The 20,704-nt window shown below is 36.0% G+C and overlaps 1 protein-coding gene across 5 annotated transcripts in view; it reads right to left on the reverse strand.

Annotated features, from left to right (window-relative positions):
• The window catches only part of LOC118717424 (WD repeat containing planar cell polarity effector), a 217,435-nt gene that overhangs the window by 136,234 nt on the left and 60,497 nt on the right, over nucleotides 1–20,704 (reverse strand). For all 5 annotated transcript variants that reach the window (XM_045580802.1, XM_045580801.1, XM_036435487.2 and 2 more), the window contains exons 3-6: nucleotides 18,167–18,214; nucleotides 17,300–17,350; nucleotides 15,675–15,745; nucleotides 15,319–15,378 (exon numbers count right to left, since the gene is read on the reverse strand). In XM_045580802.1, the coding sequence (XP_045436758.1) occupies nucleotides 15,319–15,378; nucleotides 15,675–15,745; nucleotides 17,300–17,350; nucleotides 18,167–18,214 (230 nt within the window). The remainder of the gene's footprint in view (nucleotides 1–15,318; nucleotides 15,379–15,674; nucleotides 15,746–17,299; nucleotides 17,351–18,166; nucleotides 18,215–20,704) is intronic.

A 20,704-nucleotide genomic window follows, 5' to 3' on the forward strand; every position in this document is an offset into this window, starting at 1 on the left:
TATTGCCTTTATCATTTTCTCCTCATTTTCTTCAAGTTTATACAGAGGTGTGATTTTCATTTAAGAAACTGGGAAATGATTTCCATGACCTTCAAATGGCTCTTCAAATTGGTTTCTCTTAACCCTAAGTCTATAGTGCTTAGATAAAGTACTCAATTGGATGTCAAATGGCACTGGGAGAAGAAAGAGAAAATTATAGCAGATGACATCATTAATAATAAAAAAAAAACATTAATAACCACAACAATCTGAGTTTTGTTCACTCAGCAGGTCAAAAATAGGTGAGTGCCTCCTACATGTGCCAAGTATATATGGGAATACAATGATGAATAGGTAGTCACGCTGACAGAATAAGTGCAGAATAGTGAAGACCTAATCTCAGAGGGAAGTGGGGGTTTTGGTTAGGATAGATGACTGTTTCCTAGAAGAGTAGTTTATGACCCCCCCAAAAAAGAGAAATACATTACACTTGGTCTCAAGTATTGAAAAAGAGAGGGTACATTAAGTCTTTGTGATTGGGCTGTTTGATGAAAGTGGTCACAAACAATCCCATTGCATTCAGATTCTCATAAGTTAAGAAAACTGCCCCCAAAATCCATGTGATTATCATCACATCTGGAAGGAAATTGAAAGTGTGTATATATATATATATATATATATATATATATTCATGGCCAATACTAAAAATCAACAATGGGTGATAGGTTCAATCCGGGATTTGAGAATTAAATCATGTACAGGCAACCAAGACTGGTCCCATGAAATCATTAGGAGACACATGGGAGACAGCAGGTACTAAACATGACAATTCACAGAGGCAACAAAGTATTAGAATTCGGAATAAATTACAGGGCTGAAGCAAATATTTCAAGTGTTATAGAAACACTCCCTGGAGGCCTAGAGAATTTGCATACTGATAGTAACACCTAACCCCCCCCCCCCTCCCCCCAAAAAAATCCAAACCATGGGATAAATTCTGGAGAAACTCGGAGAACTATAGACAGTTAAACAATTTCACATCTATAATGAAGAGTAGTTACTGATTACTTTAGAAGATAACCTGCTAGAAGAGAGATAACATATTGTCTGTAATTTATTCCTTCATTCAGTAAACATTTATTGAGCATAGAGGGAAACCATGGCTGACTAATCCATTAAAGTACAGAGACAAAGTGAATGTAGCTAGGACAAGGATAAAAAAATTAATTGACTCACTATAGGGAATTGACATAAGGGCAGGAAACAAAAGGACAAAAAATAAAGAGTTTTTCTGCATGTTAACAACGGGGTTTCCCAAGGAATTATTCAATATATGGAATAGAAATATGCCTGGAAATTTGCTTGCTAATTCTAATTCAAATTAAGAAATATAATTTTTTCATTAATTCTCATTGTAAAATGAGTGATGCTACACTTTAATCCATAATGTAATTTTAAATCTAGCATATATTATGATATATTTTATATACATATATTTTATACAATTATATACATGTAATATATATGTAATTACATATATAAAAATTACATAAAAGTAATTGTTCCTTGAAAATATATATAAATTTAGAATCATAGTCAAATTCACAAAGGTAAACCATATTTTTGCCAGTAGTTTTAAAGATCTAATTGGATAAAAACAGTGGCAGGAAGTGAATAAGAACACATGCCAAGCAACCCATTACTTTTCCTCCAAATTTTATAATTTACAGAGGACTTTTATATACTCTTTCTATAATGAATATAAAATGCCAGTATAACTCTGGTACATAATAAATACATGAGTTACAAAAACAGTAGTAACTAGGTCAGTCCTCACACTAATTCATAGTCAGGCAGATAGAAAAACTAACCAAACATCTCATAATTTGTGGGCAAGTAGGCTAATTAAAAATCCTATGTTCTTTCCTCGGCTGTTGACTTCTCAGTTGACTTCCAGACAATATCTCACCTGGTTTCCCTCTCTTTAGCTGCTACTATATTCTACACCAATCTCCCTCCACACCAGTGGTTCTGAACTCAGGATGATTTGGGCCGCCCAGGGACATCTGGCAATGTCTGGAGACACTGTGATTGGTCACAACCTCTATATGTTAGCCACGTCCACCGAGGCTCACCTAAGAGAGTGCTTATAAATAAATTGCTATAGAGGCAAATGAATTTTCCATATCTCCATAAAGCAGACCTGGGGAAGTCCTCAAATTCTAACACTTTTCTCACATATAGAAAGTAAGAATGAGAACTTGGTCAGATATCTTAAGTGGAGTGGTGGGCATTGCCCAGTTCAGAACAGGATCTGGAAGAAGCTTGCTCTATAGTCTCTAACCAAGTTCAAGGCTATGGCTCTGATGACTAATACCAGTTGTCAAGACAGAAAGAGCCCCAGGCAGGTCAGAAAGCTGTAGCAGCTTGATACAAATATCCTGTAAGAACACCTCCTTGCTTTCTTTCCAAGACTCTGCTCACCAATCAGCCTTCTTATCTTTAACTTAGTCTCTTGAGTAATTCATCCATCAGGTGGGAATGCCTCAAGCAAATGAGCAAGGTCTATGATGCCAAATATAATTCGCACTGTGAATTAGTAAACTACAATGACAGTTAATAAATCAGTTGCTTTGGAGTTTAGTTACTGTGAATGTTGTTAGTACAAGAAAACAAATGAAGATAACATAAGAGATAGATAAGTTTAATTAATCAGAAATTTTCTGCTGAAAATACACGGGGGAGGAAATTTTTAGAAGTTGCAGACATACATGAATAGCATCATCCCATTTTATTAGGGGAAAAGTAGGTATGGTATGTGTATAAATACATATTACAGAAATTATCTATATAAACACAAGAAAATTTAAGAAAAAATATGTCCAAACTGTTGATAATAGGTACCTCAAAGAAATAGAATTGGGGAGCTAAAGGCAAGAACTTTATCTCTTACCTAATAGATTTTAAAATATATGCTTATATATTTTAAATTGATTTCAGAGAGGAAGGGAGAGGGAAAGAGATAGAAACCTCAATGATGAGGCAGAATCATCCACTGGCTGTTTTCTGCACACCGCCTACTGGGGTTCGAGTCCACAACCCAGGCCCTTGCCCAGAATTCAACCTGGGACTCTTCAGTCCACAGGCCAATGCTCTATCCACTGAACTAAACCAGCGAGGGCCCTGATAGACTTTTTTAAAATTGGGATTATGAATGATGTTTTACTTTTTATGTATTTGGTATTTTTCTATAAAACATTTTAAAAATAAAGAAACAGTTCTTAAAGCATGCCCATAAATATACTATTTTATATGTTTTTAAAGAGAAATGGTTTTAAAGAGATGCTTTTATGCCACATGTGTTTCTAAGAAGTCAGAATTTAAATCACACTGAAAATGAACTATAATATAATAGAGGCTCCTTATAAAGGAAACTGAACTGAGTCCCCCTCCTCTGCAATCTTACTAAAAAAAATACTAAAATACCTTTTTCTTATATTGCTTCATTAGACTGTTCACCCATATCCAATTTCTTTATGGACTAAAAAGATTATTCCTAACAATTATAAGGTATGATACACCCAAACTACAGATTACCATGTACCTACTGAAAATAAGGTAGGTATAGATTACTGACATTGTGTTGTACATTGCTATGTATAGCACTTACAGAATATACAGAGAGAAATTCCATTTATTTAAAAAAACATATACAATGATGAGTGCTTGTAAATGCATGAAGGACATAAAATTGTTGACTGTGGTTACCACAGAAAGAGGAATGAACTTCGGGTAGAGGGGCACTTTTACTTTTTACCATGTCTGTATGTATGCCATCTTACAGTGATCAGAAATAATCTTCATTTTTTTTTTACATTTTAAAACATTAAAAATGGGGATAAAGATTACCACTAAAACTTTTTTTTTCAGTCCCTTTGGTTTGAGATGACTATTTTTAATTGCCCGCCTTTACCCAAAGACTTCAAATTCAGCAGTAAATTCTGATCCTCTTTGATTTTTGTCAGATTTATCATTTTTAACTTACTTCCTTTTCCATTCTTTTTTACAGAAGCATACTCAAAAGCTGCTATAGTATACACTAATGTAGCATTTCCAAAGCATAGTCCATGAGGTACTAATCTTTGATGATGTTCAAAAAAAGCAGGTTTGGACACTGAATATAAGAGCCTCCTCTGGAAGACTATTCCCTCAGCTAATTCACACACACCCCTACACACACACACACCCTTAATATGCTATGGGATACCTTCTACTTCATCAACACAGAGTATTATGATGGGCTTAAGGATAGCAGGGATTTCTTAGGATAAGTACTGTTAAATTGTTACTACTGCTTTTTGTTGAGTTAGGCACATCAAACCACAAAAATCTTTAAAAACAAAAATCTATCACAAAATATTGAGCAGTGAGCGTTATAACGGCTCCCAAATAGTTTGTCATTTTGTCTTTAACAGAACCAGGCACAGTCCCTGCCCTCCTGGAACTCTCAAATTGATGAGGTATATAGTAATTAAAAAGTCACACAATAAATATTAAACTGGAACTGCGGCCAGTGCCAAAGAAGTAAATGGTGTTGTAACAGCAAATAGTAGGGATCGAGTTTGTCAGGGAAAGCTTCCCTTAAGAAGTGGTAACTGGTGGCCTGAGATGGAAGGATAAGACTGTGTTACCTCAGTGAAAGGAGACTAAAGGGCATTTTAGGCAGAGCCAGGAACAATCCGTGCAAAGGCCCTGAAGCAAGAGAAAGCATGTTGAGCGACAGAAGCCTGGTAGGGCTAGGGCACTGAGATTGAAAGTGGGTATACTAAGAGATGAAGTTTAAAAGGTAAATATATTGGGACCAGTTCAGCTTGGCCTTTATCGTAAGAATAATGTGATGCTATCATTTTAAAAATTCAATTTAATGATTTGATTTTTGGAAAAGATAATACATTCATAAAGTTCCAGAAGACAATGAATTATAGAGGTATACAATTAAATGTCTTATTCCTATTCCTGTATCCCTACCACCTATGCTTCCTACTCTGTCCTAGTTGATCCCAGTTTCTTATCTATTCTCCGGAGCTGTAGAAGAGTTTTGAGCAGGTTCGTGTTTTTTTTTGGTTTTTTTTTTTTAAATAACCATTATGGCTACAGTGTGGAGGACAGAGTGATAGGGAGCAAAAATGGAAGCAGGAAGAAGAGTCAGAAGTGCTGAAGGAGTCCAGAAGAGAGAAGTGGGGTGGCTCTAAAGTGATGAGCCAAGAGAGGGGGAGCCTCTGGCAGACGTGAGAAAGATTTAGAAGATAAAATGAACAAGAATCAGAGATTAGCTGGAAGTGCGTGGGGGCACGTGGCATGTTGGGTGAAGAACAGAATTATCTCAAGGATAAACAGATGACTTCCTGGCTTCTGGATTCCATAAGTAGAGGAAAGGTAAGGCCATTCTCTGAGATCAGAACGGTGGAAGAGAAACAGGTAGGGGACTCTGAATTCCACTTTAAAGATACTGTGTGTTGGAAATATTTTTTAAGGTGCTCAAGGGGAGACATCCAGTAGGCAGCTGGATTTATGGATTTGGGGCACTGGGCTAGAGGTCTGAGCTCTAAAGAGAAGCCACTAAAGCTCTGGATATAAATTTGATAACCTAGCAGTTCAGAGTGAAGAGAAGAGAGCTCAGAATTGGGCCTTGAGAAATTCTAACATTCAAGGACAGAGGGAAGAAACATGGGCCTGAAAAGGAGACAGAGAAGAATGCCAGAGAGGTAGAAAAATAATATTGTAGAAGAGCAGTGTCATGGGAACTAACAGAAAAGTAACAATGATAATATTTCAAGAACAATGGAGTGGTCAGTAGTGCTAAATTCTCCCTCGTATTTTACATTATCCTGTTTTTTAAAATTCTATTGGGTTTAGGAATATGGAGAGAGAGAGAGAGAGAGAGAGAGAGAGAGAGAGAGAGAGAGAGAGAGAGAGGGAGGGAGGGAGGTAGGTTTTGTGGGTTGGGTGACTTTGTTTTGTTTTGTTTTGCAAACTTAGTAAAAGTTTTTCTTCTGTAATATTCAGGAGAAAAGCATAATTGAAGTTGATTGAATCTGAATAAGCAACAAGGAAATGGAGAATCCAAATAGTGATAATTCCTTGAAGAAATCTGATTATGGAGGAAAGGAATAAGACATATTTATCTCAGGTACCACTAAGAGTTGTGATTTATTTAAATAGAAAAGACTTGAGCTTATTTAAAAGTTGAATGGGAATCTCAAGGGACCCAAATAATCAAAACAATTTTGAAAAAGAAGCAAGTTAGGACTCACACTTCCTGGTATCAAAACATATTATAAAGCCACACTAATTAAAAGAGTTGATGTTGGTATAAAGACAGGCCTACAGACCAGTGGCTTAGAATAGAGAGAGCCCATAAATAAACCCTCACACATATGGTCAAATGATCTACCACAAGAGCATCAAGACCACTCAATAAGAAAAGGAGAGTCTCTTCAACAGTGATGCTGGAAAAATGGAATAGCCACATGAAAAAAATAAAGATTGGTTTTTATCTCAGACAAAACACAAAAATTAACTCAAAATGGATTAAAGACCCCAAACTGCAAAACTCCTTGAAGAAAAGATAGGGAAAAGTTTCATGACATTGGTTTTGACAATTTCTTCAATATGACACCAAAAGCATAGACCACAAAAGCAAAAGTAGACAAATAGGATTCTATCAAACTTTAAAACTTTCGTGTACCAAAGGACAAAATCAACAGAGTGAAAAGGCAACCTACAGAGTAGAAGAAAATATGTGCAAATCACATTATCTGACAAAGGGTTAGTAGCCAGAATATATTTTTAAAGGTCCTATCACTCAACAACAAAAAATAAAATACCCCAATTAAAATATGTGCAACAAACTTTCATAGACATTTCAATGGCCCACAATCATATGAAAAAAATGCTCAACATCACTAATCAATAGAGAAATGCAAATCAAAACAACAAGGTATCACCTTACACCAATTAGTATAGCTACTAGGGAAAAAACAAAAAGACAAAACCTAAACAAAAACAAGTGTTAGGATGGAGGAAAAGTGGAACCTTTGTGCACTGTTGATGGAACAGTAAAATGATTGACCTCTATGGAAAACAGTATGGAAGTGCCGCAAAAGATTAAAAATAGAGCCATCATCTAATTCGGCAATCCCACTTACAAGTATACTAGCGGCCTGGTGCACTGGAGGGGAGAAGGTCCTTCAGCCCGGCCTGCGCCCTGGAGGGATGTCCAAATGCCAAGGAGGCAGGAGAAGCCACCACCGCCACTGAGCTCACCAGCCATCAGTCCAGCATTTGCTGGGTGGCGCTCTCCCTGTGGGAATGCACTGACCACAAGGGGGCAGCTCTTACATTGAACGTCTGTCCCCTGGTGGTCAGTGCATGTTATAGCGACTGGTCGTTCTAATGTTTGGTCAATTTGCATATTACCCTTTTACTATATGGGATAGCCAAAAATTCAAACAAGAGTCTCAAAGAGCCGAAACTGGTTTGGCTCAGTGGTAGAGCGTCGGTCTGCGGACTGAAAGGTCCCGGGTTCAATTCCGGTCAGGGGCATGTACATTGGTTGTGGGCACATCCCCAGTGGGGTGTGTGCAGGAGGCAGCTGGTCAATGATTCTCTCTCATCGATGTTTCTAACTCTCTCTCCCTCTCTCTTCCTCTCTGTAAAAAATCAATAAAATATATTTTAAAAAAAAGTCTCAAAGAAATACATACAAACCCATGTTCATAGCAGCATTATTCACAATCAGATAAAATGTGGTATATACAGAGAATGCAACTGTATTATTATTTTTTTTTCTTAAAGAAAACCTTGTCACATGCTGCAATATAGATGAACCATGAGGACATTTTGTTAAATGAAATAAGCCAGTCACAGAAGGACAAACACTGCATGATTCTACTTAAAGGAGGTATCTGAAATAATCAAACTCATAGAAGCAGACAGTAGAGGGTGGTTGACAGGCTGGGGGAGGGAAAAGGGAAGCTGTATTTAAGAGGTATAGAGTTTTCAGTGTGCAAGATGAAAAAGTTCTAGACATCTCTTTCACAACAACATAAATATACTTAACACTACTCAACTGTACACTTAACAATGGTTAATATGATAAATGTTATATTGTGTTTTAACCACAATAAAAATGTTTAACTAAAAAAATTTAGATTGATTGGGAAGATCCAGTTGGCAGAAAGTTTAAATTTATTTACTTAAAAAGCAAGTATCTGTGACAGAAAGTTTTAAGCATTTTACATATATTAACTTAATTCTTAAAATAAACCTATGAGTTAGATACTTTTATCTTCATTTTATAGTTCATCACTTTGGCTTGAATAGGTGAAGTAACTTTCCTCAAGTCACACAGTTAGTAAAGCCAAAAGTGATACCAAGAAGAAATAATTTGCGCTTTCCACCCCTATGCTACACATAAGAGAAGTGACCGTCATGTGGGGTCCTGAGAAAGCCAGAGTTTAGACCAGAGGTTCCCATACTTTCTCAGTCTATAGCACCCTTTACATCTCAGTAATTTATGGTGCCTGAAATACCTGCCATCCCACTTAATAAACAGACTCAAACAACCTAATCATTATGTCCCAACAACTTGGTAGCCATTTGAGAATGTAACAGAAACTGAAAAAAAATAATTCTGATTTAATTCTGAAATAACCAAAACTGCATACTAATAAGTTGCATGCATTAATGAAGTTGGGCACTACACAACTTCTCCAACCTTGGAATCAGATTGGACAACCTCGCCCTTGTTCCTGTTCTAAGTTAATTGTTGAGTGGTACTTGCTTTTTATTACAGCAAGCACTAAAAACCCAGCTTCCTAAAGACAGGACACCCTTAGAAGGAATGCAGCGTCATCTCATGTGAAACTCTGCACTAAGTTGGAGCCACTTATCTGTAGAGTGCCCAACAGAAGTCTTGTGTGTTCCAAAATTTTTAACTGTCCTGCAAAACTCCGGTGAAGTCACTGCAATCCTCAGGGTGCCTCACTGCACGGTTTGAGAACTGTGGGTCTCGATGGAATCCCTGACCTTAGATCGGAGGAGGGACTGCCGCCCTCCCATGGCAGGATGGTGGACACAGACAGAGTGGAAATTAACATGAGTGGCACACAGTGTACTGGGACCTCACAATTCAACCTAGGATTCTCCTTAGCCCAAGGAGACCACCAAGTGATAGGCACTGCACTGCGAGGAGCCACTGTGAGTATGTTATATATAACACTATTTTATGAGAAGTACAGTTACAACTGCTTTTCATGCATAGTTACTTAAGTAGCATATCTGCTAACCTAATAGTTGTTGTTGTTGTTGTTGTTGTTTTTAACTTTAAGATATAAATTACAATTTGGCAAATGCACTTGATATGTTTTCTTTATCGGCTACATTGGCAATATATATGTATAACATAACATTTTCAAATATCAGTAATGTAAAGTTGATGAGTTCTCACACCCGATCTTAGATGATTTTATTTATTTATTTATTTAAAAATATATTTTATTGATTTTTTTTACAGAGAGGAAGGGAGAGAGATAGAGAGTTAGAAACATTGATGAGAGAGAAACATCAACCAGCTGCCTCTTGCACACCCCGCATTGGGGATGTGCCCGCAACCAACGTACATGCCCTTGACCGGAATCGAATCTGGGACCGTTCAGTCCGCAGACCGACACTCTACCGCTGAACCAAACTGGTTTTGGCTCTTAGATGATTTTAGTTTATACATTTCTAACTGGCTCATTCCAAATTGTGCCTCTAATAGAAAGTTCTAAATTTAAAGTGAGTCATGTTTTAAGTTTTTGTGTAAAAATTTTGTATAGGTATTTAAATATAATACATTAAAAGTTTTCTCATTAGCTCTGGCCAGTATGGCTCAGTTGGTTGGAGCACTGACCTGTATACCAAAAGGTTGCAGTTTGTCCAGTCACAATGCAGACCCAGGTTTTGGGTTCAATCCCCAGTCGAGGCACATTGCGGGAGACAATTGATGTTTCTCTCTCACATTGCTGTTTCTCTTTCTCCCTCTAATGTAATTTTTTAAAGTCTTCTCATTAGCTAGTTATAAAAGCAATTTTACTTTCCCTTTGTAAAACAGATAAATGTTTGCTATGCATTTGTTTCTATAATACTTGGTAAAATATATATCAAAATCAAAATAAAGGAACTGTATAATAAAGAGGTAATATGCAAATTGACCCTCACACCCTCACATCACAAGATGGCAGCCTCTACACTGTCATAAGATGACTGGCAGGGGAGGGCAGTTGGGGGTGACCAGGCCTGCAGGGGAAGGCAGCTGGGGGTAATGGGGCTGGGAAGGGAGCAGTTAGGTGTCAATCAGGCCAGCAGGGGAGCAGTTAGAGGGCAATCAGGCAGGCAGATAGGCAAGTGGTTAGGAGCCAGCAGTCCCGGATTGTGAGAGGGATGTCCGACTGCCAGTTTAGGCCCAATCCCTATGGGCCTAAACTGGCAGTCGGACATCCCCCAAGGGGTCCCAGATTGCAGAGGGTGCAGGCTGGGCAGAGGGACAACCCCTTGCCCCAGTGCACATCTAAATATGTTGTGTCACTTAGAACTGCATTCAGGTGCATGTAACATAAACCTAAAAAAATAATTGCTTAACTGAATGGGAGCTTGTTTTCCTAAGACAAGAAATCTGGAGTTGGGCAGTCCAGGGCTAAGACATCTCCACGCTATCTATCATCAGGTTCCAGGCACCTACTGTCCATTCCTTTCTCCTTTATTAAGTGGCTTTTTATCAACATCACTCCAGCAATTATCCCCTTTCCTGCATCGAATTTTCCCCCACTGGATCACTCCCATTAGCAAACCAGGAGAAATAGATGTTATTTATCCCAAATAAATAAGAAAATAAACCTCTTTTGACCCCATCTCTCCTGTCCTATTTCTTTATTTTTCTTTATAACATAACCCTTTCTTATGTTATAAACCTCTAATTTCTTTCCTCCCATTATCTCTTAATATGCATTCCAATCAGGCTTCTGCCCACACCATCTACTGAAACTGCTCATACCCAGGTTACCCATCACCTGTGTGTTACTCTATCCCAAGCATGTCAAACTCGTGGCTGGCGGGGCATGTGGCCTGCTAGTCCCAACTTTGACATGCTTGCTCCATCCAGCGGTCAATCTCAGACATCCTGTTACTGGTATCTTGCATACCAGTTATACCCGATTTTCTTCTTGGAATTTCCTGGACACCATACTGCCTTCAGTGTGGTCCACCTCTTTGGCTAGTACTTCTTATTTCCTTTCTCCATCTCTCCAATCCCCAAATGCTGGAGGACCCCAGAATCAGCCCTTCAATCTCCTCCCTAGTGATCTTCAGCAGCCTCTTGGCTTTCATACCATCTGTGGGGTTTCCACACAAAGTTCTCTCTCTCTAGCTCAGACCTTTACCTGAACTACAGATTCCTATAACCAACTGTCTATTTCATTTCTCCACCTGAATATCTAAAGGGCATTTCAAACACTGATGTCCAAAACTAAGCGCCTGATGTTTCCTCAAAATTGTTCTCAATCTCCTCTTCACAGTGAATGGCAACTCTATTGCTCAAAAAATTTCTTCTATACTCCACATATGATCCATCAATGAGTTCTGGTGGCTCAAATTTTAAATTATACTCAGAATCTGGCCACTTCTCACCAGTTAACCACACTGTAAGTCAAAGCCACCATTATGACTCACCTGGAGGATGGAAACAGCCTTTTAACTTATCTCCAATTTGATCTTTGTTCCCTTCAATCTGTTTCTATCACAATAGCCAGATCGATCCAATTAAAAAGTAAATCAGAACAAGTTCCTCCTCCACTCAAAAATCTTCAAGGATTTCCCATCACACTTAGAGTTTAAGATAAGTCCTTTCAGAGGCCTATAAGGCCTTATATAACTAGTCTCTCATTCCCTCTGGTCTCAATGCCTATACTCTTCTCTATCATGGTATAAATTTAACAGTGTCTTAATGCTGAAACTTTTATTACCTAAGAACAGTTTGTTAAATGATTTTGAAATTCAGATCAAGAAATTATTCAGCACTTTCTCATAATGAAATCAGTCTGGGAGACTGAAAAACAATGAGAAATGTATTTGATACCTAGTAAAACTAAACTCTGAATTACACCTCACACTTTTATGGCATTTTAAACTAGGAATAGGCATAGTCTGGAAAACCAACTTCAAAAGGCAATTTTCATTCAGAACATACTGATTCATAAACTTACGAATTTGTAAGTGGAAAGAATTATTTGTAAAACTAGAGGCCCATTGCAGGAAGAGATTTGTGCAATAGGCTTTCCTTCCCTTGGCTTCCAGCCTGGGCACCTGGGACGTAGGCCTTCACTCAGGCTGGAGTGTGCTACCTTTGCTGCAGACTCCAGCCAGAGTCTGCCTTCTTCATCTTTGCTGCAGGCTCCGGCTGAAATCTGCAATTTTCCTCTTCACTGTGGCCAGAGTGCCACTCCTGTAGATCCTTTTGCCCCTGCCCTCCCTCTCCTATCAGGTATTCTGCCCTACCCAGCCACTCTGCACCTGGAGCAGCTGGGTGGCCACCATCTTTGTCCTTCTAATTTGCATATTCCCTCTGATTGGCTGATGGGCGTAGTGAAAGTATAGTCAATTTACCTGTTTGTCTATTATTAGGTTAAGATTATATAATTTTTATGTAACTGGATCAACAACATGAAGTAAGCTCTGATAATGATGACAACCTATAAAATCTATTGTTCAACCAAGGGAAAATCTAAGCACTGACTGCATCTTCTGAAATCCTTTAAGTTGTTGTAGTTGCCTTGCTGATTTCTAAACAATTTGACTTTGGAAAGGAAGAAGACAACAACATAAATTCCATAAATCCTAAATTTGCCATGGAGGGCAAGGATGAATAAAGATTTACCTGATGCACAGAAGAGGGATCCTAAGAGAGCTTATGGTGATGATTTATTTACTTTGCAACTAAGAAAGGCTTAAGGGAATCTTTTAAACATTTAGCTTGCACCACCAAATTTTTAATTTACTGTACTATGAGAGATCTTTAGGGTAATACACATAGACATAGTTTTAGAAGACCTAGATAACAGTCCTGTCTAGAAACTAAGAAAGTGGATGGATCGTGTTAAAAGGTCTCTCAAAGGCACTACAGATGTGGGGACTAACCCAGACTTGTGGGCAGGGTGGAGGTAAAGTTATCTTGTTAAAATATATCACATCAAGAGTGTGCTTTTTGTAAAAGATCTATTTTAGGAATCTCTTATCAATCATAACAATAAAGCACAAAATATAAAAAAAGGTAAGTTCCGCCTTGGTCTAATGGCTCAGTTGGTTAGATTGTCTTTCCATACACCAAAAAGTTGAGAGTTCAATTCCTGATCAGGGCACATATCTAGGTTGTGGATTAATCCCTGGTGGGGGGAAATACCAGAGGCAACCAATTGCTGATCAATGTTTCTCTCTCACATCTATGTTTCCCTCTCCCCACCTCTCTCTCTAAAATCAATAAACAATTACTCGCATGAGTATTTTAAAAAAGTAGACTCATTGGTAATAACAGCATAAGAAAATAGTACTTCAAGTGGCTGTAAATAACAAAAGCAATTTTGTATGCATTTATCATGCAAATTCCTTTTCTGAGTTGAATTAATTCACTAGTGAAGGAGATTCCTCTCCATGCTCCCCCACACATACATATACACAAAGTTGCTTATTAAATTAAAATGCAATAAAACCTATTTTAAAAGGATTGCCTATTGGGATGCTCCACTGCATATTTTAAGATAGCTGACATGTTCCAACTTACCCTGTGCAACAGTAAGGGTGGAGGCCATGAGACACACCTCATACTATAGGTGGTAGGCATGCCCTCCAGTCAAATAATTTTATGCTTGCTTTTAAGGTGAGTAATGGCATTAAGAAGTACAATTTAAGTTGTACTAACTTTAAAACTTTCTGGAGCATATTTTATATTCAAGTTTTAAAGTCTGATTTAAACTTTTATGAAAACAAATTATGAATTTTTAAACAATCCTATTCTTTTGAATAGTATCCTAAATTGAATTTAAGAAGTATTATGGTTCTAAAAATATTAATTCAGCCTTGTTAAACAGTCTCTGGAAAATAATAATTTATGACAGTTGAGGAGATAACTAAAAAGTTACCTTCATGAGTAAAGTTGATGAATTTAAACAAATAAAATGAGGAAAACTAGATCCCACTAAAATGATAGTCTATATTCGAGTAGTAGATTATGTTCCTAATTACTACAAATTCAATGTTGTAGATTTATAGATAGAGCCATGAGCCTGAACTTCAGATAACAGTAGACTTAAAATAAGTCAAATTGTAAACAAATAAGAACTTAAATTGATACAGAATATTTAATTCCATAAAGCAATTATAATTATCAGTAGAACTGATGTACCTTCAATTATATGTATGAGTAGAATATGACCAATGATTCTTTTTATCATAAGCAAGTAAAATTTTTCTAAGCAAATAGTATCTTTAAGCCTATTTGCCCATTATTTTGTGGTTAATGAACACTAATTATGATGATGATGTCCTGAATCTAGATTTATTCAACATGCAACTCCTTATCTAGGTCGTAATAGTGCTGTCCAATAAATTTTTTTTTGGTAGAAATGTACTGTATAGATATTGTCTACTGAACACTTTAAATATGGGTAGTTCAACTGAGGAACTGAATTTTTAATTTAATTTAAATTTACATTTAAATAGCCAGAGGTGACTAGTGGCTACCATATTAAACAGGACAGCTTAGAAGCTTCAATAAATAAATAAATAAATAAATAAATAAATAAATAAATAAATAATAAGAGCAAATGTCTTATTATATTAGGTCTAACTCCAGTCTGTTGATTTCCATAAGAATGGCATTAACAAATGTTTACAAAGTGGTATGCCAAACACCTTTTGTCCTATAGTCTACTTCATTCAAAAATATGATTACATTTATGCCGGTAAATAATAATACAACAGACAGACAATTCAAACAAAAAATAGCACTGGAAAGATTTTTAGTAGTGCCTATGGTGTGTCAGTACAACTATACTGATTAATGAGGTAGCCTGGTGGCCTGTGTCAATCTGTCTCATGTTAGTTCTAGAATGACTAGAATTCAAACTATGAAATATCCACTCCTAAGAAGTTTTTGTCCATTGCCTATCATAACACAAGAATACCAATTGCTGCATAGTTTTCAGCTCCATTGGTTAAATACTGCAAACGCACGTCAAACCATTTTACCTGACAGACATATTTGTTCTTCCATTTGCTCAGCACACACTGACTGTTTTGCATCAGCTCCTGAAGGAAACAGAAGAAGAGAGTGCAGTTGGCAATACACATGGTCATTATCAGTTAAAGTGCCTCTGATTTGCAAACCCCCCCAAAAAAAAAAAAAAAAAAGAAAAGAAAAGAAAGAAAAAGAAAAAAAAAGATCAGCATGCCATACAAAGATGCAACTGTTTTGAAACTCCTCACTGGACAAAAGCAAAGCTCTCAACACCAGGAGAGCCGATCCTTTATGAAAATTAAAGCTGTTGAAAGATGTTTTAAAACAGATTTGTTTGTTGCCATTTTTGAAACTTTTGGAAAGATACCTCCAACTCCTTGAGTGAGTCTCGAAGTTTTTCTGGGCGTCTGTTTTTGAGCGTCCACGGATAATCTCGTGCTGGCAAATAAAACATGTACTACAGTTAGTTAAACATGAATGAAGGAAACGCTACTGAGCAGTGTGCCTAAGGAAGATTAAAATAAAACACCTCCTTAACTGAGAAGGAAGTGGGCTTCATTTCCATCATCAAATGACAGCCTTTTGAAAGGCTTTGTCATAAGAACAGAATTTTTACCACAAAACAATCTCCCTGATCATAATTTTATGATGACAACCAACAAGGCTCAGAGAATGCCTGGGAAAGTTTCCTAGGCTTCTGAACCTAATACTTAAAGGTAAATGACCCCCTTCTTAACAAAAAATAGCATTTTCTTTTATATAATTAAATGTTCAATACAAAAAAATTCCAAATTCTCAAACCTGAAAATTCCTAATGAGTAAATGAATACAGCGAGAAAAGAAGTAAAATACAAAAAAAAAAAAAAAAAAAAAAAAACACACAGAAAAATGCATTTTAAATTAAGCATCAAAGCATCACATACTAAGATTAAGGAAAAAATGGAGACAAATCCAAGTTTTAACAAATTAGTCACTAAAATTGCTCTTTTTTTTAATGTAAAACAATCCTCTTTAAAATCTCCACCACAATTCAATATTGATAAAGTTTGCTGTGTTTTAAATACACTTAATTAAAAGATAAAATTATTTAGTATAGTCTCGATGTTGGCCTAAGTCACACTAAAAATAAGTTTTGTTTAAAAAAATTAACAAAATGTTAAATTGATTATAATTATATCTAATTCATCATAAGAATTAATCTTTGAATTCTCCTACATGCTAATTTTAAATAAGAGTTCTACACATGTGTGTATGTGTGTGTATTTTGTGTGACTATACATATAATATGTAGTATATAGATATTAAAATTTTACAGTAGAATTGCTGTGTCTTATTTCAGCAAATTTATTTTAAAAACATAATTTATAAAATGTAGAGCATATGTGCAAATTTTAAGACCTGTTATAGCTCCTAATAGAGTATTTTTTAATTAAATATCAACTTGACCCTTTAAAACAACAGAATAAGTAGGATTTTCAAAGCCACCTATATTCCAAACAAAATGTAAATTATATTTAAGCCATTAAAACTATACTATAAAACTATACTATATTCTAGCATTAGATTAACATATTTAAATATTTTAGAACAGAAAACTAGAGAGAATAAAATGCTAATACTTGTCATTACAAATCTTATTTTCTTAAAATAGGTAAAACAATGGTTTAAGCATAGCACAAATAATAGAATGTTATCAGAATTTAAGCACAATGTATTTTAAATAAATAATATAAATATTAAGAAAGTTTACATAAACATAAAAAAACTGGATAGAGATTGCAATGGTCTAAATGAGAAATTCCTAACAAATACAATTCTTATTCATTTGTTTATATGGCTAAAGAATGAGAATTTTTAATTATAAGAAATTTAGAAGGAATATAACATTTCCTACTTATACAGAAAGCTTAAAATATTTGTTAAACTGAATCTTCAGGGATGTTAAAATTCCAGTTTTATAATTATTCCATAAAATATATAAAGTAAGCTTACATTCTGCCAGTTTCTGCTTTGCTTCTAAGTTACCATGCTCTGTCGCTGATACTGTGGTGGAAGAGTTGGAAAGAAGAAAAAAAAAAAGCAGAATTTTTTTTTAAATTTTAACACTTTGTATTTTTATATGCACATATATAATATATTATCACACACATTGTTGAGATTAATAAATTATGCTCAACTTTTTAAAAGGTAGTTGAAAAGACGCCATAATTTAGGTGCTTTTATTTCATGGAGGTATTTCCTAAATTTGCAGTGAAAAAAGGCTTATGTAGCACAACAGGTGGGCCAATATCCTGAGCTTGCAATCTCATCAGATATGGAAGGGAACTGCAACCGAGCCCAGAACAGAAGCGGTTTCAGTCTGTCATCAGAACCATGAAGTCAGCCTATTAACGCCAAGCCAAGCACAGAGGAAGCCCACACAAACCCACTTCAACGGAAACCAAAACAGGAAGTAACTCTAGCTAGAAAGACCTTTTGGCCCAGCAAAAACTTCTGGGATTAACAGGATTAATCAGATAAAGAAAATTGATCATTCACACAGAAATGCCTATTTCAGATACCAGGTGAGGATCTGGCAGGCCAGCACAGGGAGCCATGCATTCACAATGCCCTCTACTGGGACGCTGATAAATAAACGAGACTAGGCTGTCCAGTTATCAGGCTGATCAGCAGTCAAATGAACATTTTCACGTTCTTCTATAGCATTTTCTCAATATTGCTTTATTTTATATAGAACAGATGTCAACCTCGGCATTTTTCTAAAGAACTGAAGTGACTTAATTCTATAATCTATTAATGGTATACATAGGTTAGTATATTTTGTTTATAAGAATTAGTTGAGTAGAGAGGATACTTTACCTGGTTGATCCTTCTTGTCATAATACTGGTATATCCCAATATCTCTATCTACAGAAAGGTAGAAATAACATTAGATTATGGTAAAAAGTTCTGTAGAATAAGAAGCAAACCAGACTACATGGCAGGGTAGGAGTGAGTATAGGCAGGGAGAAGGACAAAAGCGGTCTCTAAGTTACTAGAAATAAAGTAATTTGAAAGTATCTAGACATAGGTTCATGTATTCAACCTAGGAACTCTAAATTCAACTAGATATTGGAAAGTTTACCAATCTAATTAGAAAAGATTTACACAAAACTAAAACGGCATGAGGAAAAGAGTAGTAAAGAACTGCAATGAGGAGGCCACCTTTTCTCGGTCACACTTCCTCTGATATTTTCCACAGGGTGTTACCCCAAGGGTACTGCCACCCAGCAATGCTAAATGAAATCCGTGGATGGAAGAAAATGCCCCAACTCTTGGATTCTGAGCTGTGCTTTCTTTTCTCTTACTTAACTCAAGTCTGGTAGGGTGTGTAGTGGGGAAGCTGCAGGAAAGAAAGAGGATTAGAGTGAGGTGTGGACAAATTATCTGAAGCTGTTTAGACTTAAAGAAAAACCTTCCAAACCCATTCAAAGTCGGATGTTCTGCCGAGGCTACAAAAGAAGCAAAGCTAGGTTTTCCTATTATAGATGCTGAGAGTGATTTAATCAAGGAAGCCTGTTATTACAATTTAATTACCGAAGAACAAAATAACTGTGTCCATTTTCTTACTATCTATGAATAGGGAAACATTTTTCTTTGAAGTAGCATTTGTTTCCTTCCATGCAAAATAATTCTAGCTACTAACACAAGGACAGAACTGTTTCCAAAGAAGTGGAAGGGAAGCAGTACAGGCTGCCCCCTAGTGACTGACTACTCCGAACTTTCTCAATTTGAATGATGAAACTTCAAAAAAAGTATTACAGCTATATATTTGTATGTAGTTTTCAAAATAGTCAATCATGAATACTAATGAAGCTATATTTTATTCATTATGCTATTAATTTGGAATATAGTTTTAAAGAATTCAATTCATTTCTACCTGACTGAAATATCTAATAAGGCGTTATTGGGAAAGGTCCTGGGTAGGGATCCTAAGGTATTAGTAATATTTTTTTCTTTCTTTTTCCACTATTGCTATGGCTTGATTTAAAAATATATATATATATGTGTGTGTCCTGACCTGGAATTGAATTGGTGATCTCCTGATGCATGGGACAATGTTTAACCAACTGAACCACACCGGCAGGACTGTAACTATTGTTTAAAAAGAAGTGTGACATATATATATATATTTTTTTTCAATAAACTATAGATGTAAATTTTTCTTACAGATATTAATTTTCAGTGATTAATGTCTTAATATATATACATTTCTAAAATTTTAAATCTTAATGAAAATGTACTGTTTGACATTTTGACATTCTCCAGAAAATGTTCATAAAGCAAGACATGTTATTATTAGTTAATATATTTATTATTATTAATAAAGACACCAGAATTGTACTCTGGTTGGGATCTTTTCATATATATACATTTTTATTGATTTTTTTTAGAGAGAAAAGAAGAGAAGGGAGAAAGAGAGAGAAACATTGATGTGAGGGCCAAACATCTATCAGCTGCCTGCTACACACCCCCTACCAGGATCAAGCCCGCAACCCGGGCATGGGCCCTGACCAGGAATTGAACTGGCAACCTTCAGTGCATGAGACAACACCCAACCAACTGAGCCACCAGCAAGGGCTCTAGCTGGAATCTTAAATTGAAGTATTTTCTTCTCTGATCATAATTGCTTACTTTTTTCATCTCTCTTGCTCCCTTACTTTCATATAGTTAGCTTTTATGCTTCTTTGAGATCAATCGCTTAATCCCTCATCTTCTCCTGGTCTATCGGCCCTTTTAATCTACAAATTCACTTTCTTAGTCTAGAAATATTTCTTTGGTAATCTCCTCCCCTCCTTTTGGTTGCTTTTCATGGAGTTAGTATTGGTTGAATTTTTGAGTTCTTAGGTTGAACAGCTAACATTCTCTTTCCTATTTATTATCTTTGTTTTTTTGTCACAGCATTCATTTTATTTTTCTAACACATGTATAAAATATAATTATGTTCTCTTAATTATATGTTCATTGGATAAACTTGGAGGGGGGAAAATAAAAAAAAGTTCATTGTGCTATCTTTCCATTCTTCAGAGACAGCCACTCACTAATAACATTTGTTGTCTCTCCTTAGAGTTTTTTCTATATGTATTTAATTACTAAAATGCTATAATGAAAATACCATTGTAACATTTTTGTTTTACAATTGCTGGATTAATGGGTAAATAAATACTTATAAATAATGTTAAAAAATAAAATATAACCCTGGCCAGCTGGTTCAGTTGGTTGTATTATCCTCCTGTACAGCAAAAAGGCGAGGGCTCGATTCCCAGCCAAGGCACATACCTAGGTTGTGAGTTCAATTACTGGTCAGAGTAAATATGGAAGGCAACTGATCCAAGCAATCAATCAGTGTTTCTTTCT

The sequence above is a fragment of the Pipistrellus kuhlii genome, unplaced genomic scaffold, assembly GCF_014108245.1.
Source record: "Pipistrellus kuhlii isolate mPipKuh1 unplaced genomic scaffold, mPipKuh1.p scaffold_m20_p_13, whole genome shotgun sequence".
Classification (NCBI taxonomy): domain Eukaryota; kingdom Metazoa; phylum Chordata; class Mammalia; order Chiroptera; family Vespertilionidae; genus Pipistrellus; species Pipistrellus kuhlii.